Source organism: Brachycentrus maculatus, unplaced genomic scaffold, assembly GCF_059751285.1.
Source record: "Brachycentrus maculatus isolate JH-2025_06_01 unplaced genomic scaffold, ASM5975128v1 h1tg000421l, whole genome shotgun sequence".
Taxonomy (NCBI): Eukaryota; Metazoa; Arthropoda; class Insecta; order Trichoptera; family Brachycentridae; genus Brachycentrus; species Brachycentrus maculatus.
Window position 1 is genome coordinate 291,512 of NW_028281169.1, and position 9,026 is coordinate 300,537.

Sequence of the window (9,026 nt, forward strand, 5' to 3'; positions counted from 1 at the left end):
GTATCATCGAAATATCGTTCTTTTTTTACTCGCACCAAAAGAATTTATAAACAAATTGATTGAAGAGCCACCTCCTTGTATCGTCTGCTTAGATCGCTGAAATCAATTTTATTCTCCCAAATAAGCTTTATCAATCTGACGTCTGAAATCGCCGTTGATAAATAATGGATGTCAACTAGATTATATCTGTCGCAACACGAAGTTTACATAACTGATTTCTAAGAGGACGTTAAAAAAAGAGATTATATGTTACATTTGTTGAAGAAATTATCCATATATCACAACATGGCACCGAGACAAAACTTTTGAAAAAGATGAATAATTTCCAGACCCGCCACGCAGACAGACAGACAGACAGACAGACTTCTATAAATAAAATTTCCATAAATGTTAGCAGTCACTCAAAAGTTTGAATATATTATGCATGTCTTTGAACCAACGTTTTTACACAGAGATGGAGGCTCTTACCGGGTTGAAATGCTCCAATAACTGACAGGACCATTAAATTAAACGGTGCATGTATCCGAAAAATAATGCTAAGTGGTTGTACTGGAGAATGTAGAGGTTCTTCTGATGTCTTTCTCAAAACCTTGCATCGTGGTCTCCTGGGACGTCATACGGTATTGTACAGCAACCCCGCGGTTGTGGACATGTTGGAAGTTAAAGGTAGCGCTTACTGAGGGCCCCGTCAAATCCTCTACTTGTAGGAGACCATCATCTTTATTATTTTCTTCAATTGTCACAGTCACTACCACCTCCTCGAGGCACTTCTCATTCTTCCGGTAATATGCCAGAAGAACCCTATTTCTGCATGTTTTGGAGTCTCTCCATTTTCTGGAAGATGGAGAGCTTTTTACGTCTTGCAGCTGAAGAAAAGAGAGCATCCGCCTCCAACCATTACGAACATATCACCCAATTCCTTTCCTATGTTCTCATGTCTACATTTCCACTCCTTACAACGTAATGGAGACTTCAACCAACTATATGTGTATTCTCATCTCTTCAGTCATTAGCACGTTTAATTACGGTGTCCTTGGGTACAGTTACCCCAAACTGGCACTTGAGACGTAAAGTAATTTATTAAAACAACGTTGCATTATTCTGGTATAATGCCCCATGGACTATTAGGTGAAAAATAGTGAAATAGCAATAATATTTGCGACCATAATAGATGGCGCCGCAGTTAAAACTAATACGGCAAACCGAAGTCTCCGTCATCTCTAGACAAAAATACCTACTACTTATCTAGCAGCCCCTTACAAAATCTGATCGTCCACACAAGCCAACAGATATCGATATCAAATATTTGACATCAGTATTCTACAAAGTAAACACCGCTTCAGCTTCAAAATCCAAGTGTTGAACCATGCAAACCAAAATTAACGGTGCGATTTTATTTATAAAATGGATTAATTATCAACCACGTTCAAGGTCACAGCGATGACGTATAGTATTACTAAATGTATATTGTATCTGCTCTGGCGTCGATCCAGCAACCTTTGCATGTGGACACAAGTGCACTTACCGGCGTCGACTTCCTAGCGCGTTGCTCTTTAGCCGAGGTCAGCATTATACTTACGAATGTCACTTCACAATCCAATATATTTTTTTAATAAATATATTATACAAGACATTATACTAAAATCATCGAAAAGGGTTAACGGGGGTAAAGCTTCACGGAGATGCTTAAATGCTTAATTGAAATGTAGAAAGATAATGCTTAAATGACGGGCGCTGTGGCGGAGTTGGATAGGCGCTCAACTGCAAAACTGGCATCGCGGGTTCGATTCCCGCCAATTGCAAAATGAAATTGAGATATATTTATTTTCAATTGGTCTGGGTGTTTGTTATGTATTTTTCACATCTACCTTCCCTATCCTCACCATCCTACCTGCAGACAAGCCTCTAAAATAGAAGCATTGCGGGTTATTCCTTTTAAAAATAAATAAATAATTCGGCAATGTGCCTGTTCACAGTGCGTTCACACACTGCGAGTCGTAGACTAAGTTGTGAACCATTATTTTTAACATAACCAAAAACGTTTTTTAAGAAACAGCCCTCTAATGTCACTTGCCTTCAATCTATCGTTGTACATTCAATTTTCGCAATGTTTAGCATCGGTATCGCGTGTGGATGATATTTTCAGCGAGTAAAACTATATATCTTCATTAATGATGGTATACAAGTCACGTGGTCAGGAGCAGCCTGCCAAGTGGGAACAGTCGATACGATATTCATATCATTTGTAGTCGAATACATCCGCAAACAAATACCATATGTATATGAAAAAATAATTTAAAAAATATATTCGGTGTGCATGCGGCCTCTGGGTATAAGAATATGTGGTATCTTTCCAATTTCATAACATACGTATGACTTGAAAATAATAACACACACATTGCGCGAGTATTTCAGTGTTTTGTCAGTATTGCAATTGCAATTCCACATCACAAAACATTTCTTCCAACGAGACGACTTTTGAAATAGTCGAGTAAGTACTTCCTCATTAAAAAAACTCGTGCGAAAATAATTTAAAGTACTTGTCTGTTCGTTATCTTTTGATGTTCGTTGGACACATGGAATTAGATCTAATGGTGGAAACGGTCTGTCCGAAAATCTGTTAATGGACAAAGCGTGAAGGTAGTTGCAACATCACTCACGTCAAATGTTGCCTGCAATCCTCAAGCAACAGTTTAACAATTAATAATGACGAATTACATATATTTACTGATAGAGAAAGTCTGACCTATATAAAATGGGTATATTGTACATACGTTACTTTACGTGGAAGTAACAACGTTTTGACGAAATCGTCTACTGAGAATTTGTTGATCTCAATAAGCGACAAAAAAATGCTAATATCGTTTTCCTGGGTAATTATGACTTGCGTCATTCACACTTGTTTTGTTTACGACGTTCGGTGCGTCCATCATTTGGAGGTGGGTAACTTATTTCTTAAACTAATGAAAATATATTAAAAAATAATTACAAATACCTATATTATATTTTGTCTCGAATATCTTTAAAATTTCGACCCAAATAAAATGGAATCTGAAAAATAATGGTTTTATATTAAAGAGTATTATAATCAAGCTATTTGTATTTCATTCACTAACAATATTAATTTATAGGATACCAAAATACATGTATATGGAATGGGATAATTTTCTCCCTAGAAGTCTATTTTCTAGGGAGAAAATTATTCCATTTCTTGACAAAGCGCAACATTCTTCAGTAATTCCCGTACCGTCCTATCTGACTATGGAATAAATTACTTCTCCACGCGAAGAATGAACATCTCTGACGACTTTCAAGGTTATTTGAAAACAATATCTGGCCTCGAAACCTAAATGTCCACCAGGAAGGGTTGATCCGTTCCTTGGAACCTCGCCAGCATCCCCCCCAACTCCTTACTACCCCATGGCTTTCTTGCTTATCTTTTCTTCTCATTTATTATAATAAATTAGTAAGCAGATACAAGCAGTGTCTGTTTACTAATTTAAAACTTATTTTTTAAACTAAATCCACCATTCACCGCAGCGGTGAAGTCCTGGGGGACTCTTTGTCGCATAGAGGAATGATTTGAATTCATTCTTAAGGAATAAAAACTCTATGCAGATTAATTTAAAACTATATTGAAAGCTGTCAAACCGTATGCCCAGATCTGATACAGAAGCATCTAGGCTCTCTGACAGATCTGCTCTTGGTAAGCAATTTTTTAACTAAGTTGCGAAATTTATTGAAAATGTGAAACAATATAAAAATGATATATTAATTTAAAACTGCTTGTAACAAGTTTCAAAACTAAACAACTGTGTGATTGTAATCCAGGATTCGGACCTCACATACTAATATAAGAGTTTTCGCTTAGTAAAAAGATTCTTAACATCTCACTAATAGATGTCTCTAGTGAAGTTCCAGTGATTCAAGAATAAGGTTTCTAAATTGGTTCATATATATAGAACTTCCAAGAATTTGAGCAGTGTGGTTGTCAATGATGGGTAGAATTGGTGAATGTTACACGTGTGTAAAGTGATCACTTAAACCAGCCTATGACGGTCGTCAGCCCCGTAAATGCCCAGACTTCCATATTCTTCTTCATCTTTGATGATAAAAAAATAATCTATTTCGTATTATGTGTTTCATAGAAGAGAAGCAAATTATGGGAAATGGTATATGGATGTTTTGGGCATTTACAGGGCTTACGATCTAACATAGGGGATCAATCTAGCATTTATGAGTAAGGTAATTTTTTATATTGAAATATTTATTTGTTAATTATACATACATTTAAATACAAAAAAATGAAAGCTATCACAAAAAAATGAAAGACAGGCCGTAATTGCTTTCGAAAGATTCGAAATAAAAAAAATGAGTTAGATTGATAGTATGAGAGAATACGGAATACTTCTTCATCTTTGATGAGATGCCAAAAAATAATATAAAAACTAAATTTGGTTTACAAAGCGATAAGCCCGCCAATCTACATATATTCTGTAGAATTTTACCAATTGCAATATTTAAAAAAATGAGTTTATGGGTACCTGATACTACCACTGCCATTACTACTACATACTACTACCATTACGCCGTTTCCCAGCAGGGATAGGCAGAGAAGATGAAACGCCACGCTCGTCTGTTCACACTGGTGGCACCTCTAGTCTGTAGAAAAATTTGATTAAAAAATACTTCCAACGTATAGCATGTACCAATGTTATACAATTAGCGTACGTTATGGGTGCATAACAAGTAATATTTTAGTTCGTCGAGTCAGTAACAATAATTGCGTAAGATTTGGCCGAATAGTGACGTTTGTGGGTCACCGAGGCATTAGCCGCCATGCTGACGCTGACGCGCTGCCGAAACTGGAAAAGGCTGTCGGCTGAAGAGACGAACATTGTACTTGCTGTTCGCCTACTCTAGTGGTGAATAGCCGCGACACCCGCAACTGCAGATTCTAATCTCCTACTTACGATACATTCTCTTACAAATTACCGCACTTTCTATCTGTATTCACATCTGCAAAATACCAAGATTTCTCGCGGATTGAGTCAAATGGTTTCTTGTAATGACCTTTTGGATCTGTTCTCAAAACGGGCTAGTTTGGCTACCCTATTTCGATTTTGTCCGCCTCCGTAGTGCAATGGTCAGCACGCTCGGCTACCATTCTGGAGGTCCCGGGTTTTATTCTCAGGGGGGGGGGGTCAAATAAATATAAGTGATTTTTTCACAAATATTTAACGAAATAATATTTCACTAATATTTACTCAATACTATCCTGGACTGGTACCTGAAACGGAGAGCTGATCACCGTTCCTTCATGTGTTTACAATCAAGATAATTTATGTATTAATTTTAAATCAAACACAGATTTTTTGAGTCTACTAAGTTGTATTTTAATAACGAAAACACATAAAAAATTATATTGTGACAATTGTTTCGCCTTGTTAGGGCATTATCAAATGAATGTTAATAAAATACAACTTAGTAGACTCAAAAAATCTGTGTTTGATTTAAAATTAATACATAAATTAAAATGGAGTTCTACAATTTAAACGCCAAATCAATAAATTAATCAAGATAACACTGCGTTTATATGATGCAGTGCCCTATGGACCATTGGGGTGCGGATGAGGGTTTGAAAAACTGAAGAACTATCTCTAATACAATTTAATGGCGAACAAAAATTACATCATTCGAAGGTTGACAATATTTTGGTTTCCCAAATTAATTGAAAACTACAAAATGTTATACTTAACAAAAATTCATTTGTTTACATTTTTATGTTATATTGTCCGTGTTTCAATGTTCGAATAATAGATAATAATAATAAAAATACCTGCAGCATTATAATGTTGAAAAATAACGCTAAACGTGCACTGATAACGTCGTGTTTACGTCAAATCGCTGTTGACATTGCTCATTACATACATACACAGGTACTAAAAATAGATACACTAGCGGGTAGCTACTGAATGTGAAAACAACGAGCTTCAAGTGCGTTGAAAAAAACTCCAGACATGGCCAACTTACGGCCCGCCAGCCACGCAAACAAAATCACATCTAGAATCCCTTCAACCTCGCAACTCGGACACCGCAGTAACAAAATCGCGCTAAGAGTGTCAGAAATAAAGACTCCAGGGAGCATATCTGGCAAGAGTCTACGAGGTAGAACAAGGAACACCAGGATAAGAGAAATATGCGAGATCGAAGATGTCGTTAGGTGGGAAAGGCAACGAAGGAGACGATGGTATGGGCATGTGGCACCATCCAGACTCCCTCACATCGCACTGCACGGCCGACCGAAAGTAGACAACTCCCGGGCAGACCACCATAGAGATGGATTGACAGCTGGGAATCAACATCGCGGAAGGTTAATCCCTCTTAAAAACTGGCTACAAGGCCTACACCAAGCATAAGAAGAAGAAGAAGAATTATGATATTTTTTCTAAGATGGAAAATTTGGGTAACTGAGAACAAACATTCCGGATAAAAACATGTTTTGAATCCTTCCGTAAAATTGCATTTCGAGACAATCGTAGGAGAGGAGGATCGATTTGGAGAAATAAGCCTGAAAACGAAAATGAAATGTGACTCAAATTCACAGGTTAAATCTATATAATATATATCGAGTTATTTCTTTGTGATGCAAATAATAAAAATACTTCGTTTTAGAAAATTACTTATTACGATCAAATAGGATGAACTTCTAATGAATCAATAAACTGACAACGATACGTCCACTTTTCTCCGGACCGGACAAAGCCTCAAAAAAGGGGACATATTTCGAAGAAAATAAGTCGAAATCTTATTGGAATGATGAGGAATGAAACCATGATAATTTATATAAATTTTGGTTCCATATTGAACTAATTCAAGGTACAAATAGCAGTCTATTATTCTTTTCCTACATGCTATTGAAACTACCTTTCCTTTCCCATATAGCAGTTATGTCCTTCACCGTGAGCTCCTACACTTACGTCATCAGTAACCTATCAAACATATTCCAGTACCCTCCAATCTGGAGTGCAGGACTGATCCCCCTGCTTGCGAATGAATTACGGTCAAGTTAACACCGCGTCGGTCCGACGCAGTGGCCTATGCACCATTTGGGTGCGAATAAGGTGAAAGAAGAAGATGGCGGAAAATCCCTGATACCGAAAAAAAATGTAATTCAACAAGTTGGCAATTATCACGTCATTAATACAGCTGTTTCGCAGCGAAAGAGAATCATCAAACCAGCTAACAGAATATTGATTTTTATAATTTCAATCAACTAAGCGAGTACCTACCTAGAACAAGTGTTTATATTTTTATATCATGGCGAAAACATTCGGCGCAAACATCTGTTTCACCGACATATGCTGGATATATTTACAGATTTTTTAAACAATAAAGCGATCATTAATTATTAATTGATAGAATCTCAATTTATGTATTATGAAATAACATTTTGTGGAGATAAAACACCAGGTTTAAAACATATATGTGATAAAACGTAATACGGTACTTTTTATCGCATATTTTTTGTTTTTATTTTTTTATTATTTATTATCATTATCATATCTAACACAACATACGCATTTAAATAATAATAATAATAATAATAAAGACATCCTGTGGCACATTAGGTTCTGCAATGCTTATTCCTGGTATTGTATTGTACATATTGTTTTGTAAGCTCTCAAATATTTGTTTATAATGGAAATGAAATAATAAAAATGGTATACATATGTATAATAATAATTCATATACCAAGTTTTACGCTATAAATTAAATATCCGTACTGTTATTTTGTACCTTGAAATTAATAAAATAAAATCCTACCGAATTGATATTTATTATTAATCTATTTCTATATTGATTTTTTATTATGTGCTTAGATTTGTAATTTTTATGCATAATGTAATTTTATGTATTTTAGGTAACTGTAAATATTTTGTATTTCGGTTCAACATAGGCTATGCCTAATGAATTATATATGGTAATATGTAATTCATCGCAACAATAAATAAATACATATTAAATTTGTGCAGTTAACGCATATTTTCTAATGCACCGATTGATCTTTCTGATAAAGGAACCCACCTAATTTTACAATACGCGTTACGCTTAAGGTTAATTTTCTTTTCAACGTGCTAGACGAGATTTAAAAAAATGAAACGAATAAGAAATTGGCCTAGTACTGACCCATATGCAGAAAGGCTCTTGGATCATAAAGCTGGTCACATCGGCGAGCTGATGTTGGAAGGTCCTGGTTTCGTTGGGAGAAAGGTCCATGGTAGACCTCTGCAGAAGAAGGGATAGGTCGCTTCCCTTCCCTTCTACCATATGGGTTATGGTCGACTTCCAATCTGGATCATTGGTCACGTTAACCGCATGATAAACCGACGCAGACAGGAGAAGCACACTGAGAACCGAATAGATCTGCAAATTTGGCAAAGGAATCCGGTCCAAAACTGACACGGGCATCTTGGCGAATTTTAAATCACACACGTTATCACTATACGATCATAACAGTGCACTGTTTACCATTCGGCGCAAATTTTCATATCCCGGCGAATTCACAAACTGCAGGAAGGCGCTAAACAATGACTAGAACAAGCCCGCGACGAATAACATCTGACGTTTGTGAGATTTGAGATTGTTTCGATTCGCTCGCTACGCGCTGCTCGCTACCTCGCTACTATAGACTGTATAGACCGCAAGCTAAGCAAACATGAGTCACATTCAAATAAAACCTTAATGTGAAAAAAAGACGGCGCGCTACGAAATATGCTCTTTCTCTTTTTGAACGTATAGTTGTCAGAATATCTAAGCTTTGAGTAGCTGCGCTCTATGGCTATAAAATAATCCTATGCGATTTGCTTCATCTACGCAGCCGAAAACTGGCATACCGTGGGCGAATTCTACTGGTCTAATCATATACACATCACGCATGAGAGACCTCTACGTAGTTTTGATGACGTACCACTGATAAAAAAAACTATGGCTCATTGGGACTATCGTCGTTTATTTATACAAAT

General features: G+C 36.3%; 1 protein-coding gene across 1 annotated transcript in view; it reads right to left on the reverse strand.

Annotated features, from left to right (window-relative positions):
• Nucleotides 1-8,624, reverse strand: part of LOC148302676 (E3 ubiquitin-protein ligase AMFR-like) — a 45,304-nt gene extending 36,680 nt beyond the window's left edge. Inside the window, exon 1 of the mRNA XM_088271192.1 lies at nt 8,191-8,624. Coding sequence (XP_088127318.1) covers nt 8,191-8,472 — 282 coding nt within the window. The 5' untranslated portion in view covers nt 8,473-8,624. The remainder of the gene's footprint in view (nt 1-8,190) is intronic.
• Nucleotides 8,625-9,026: the final 402 nt, after the last annotated feature.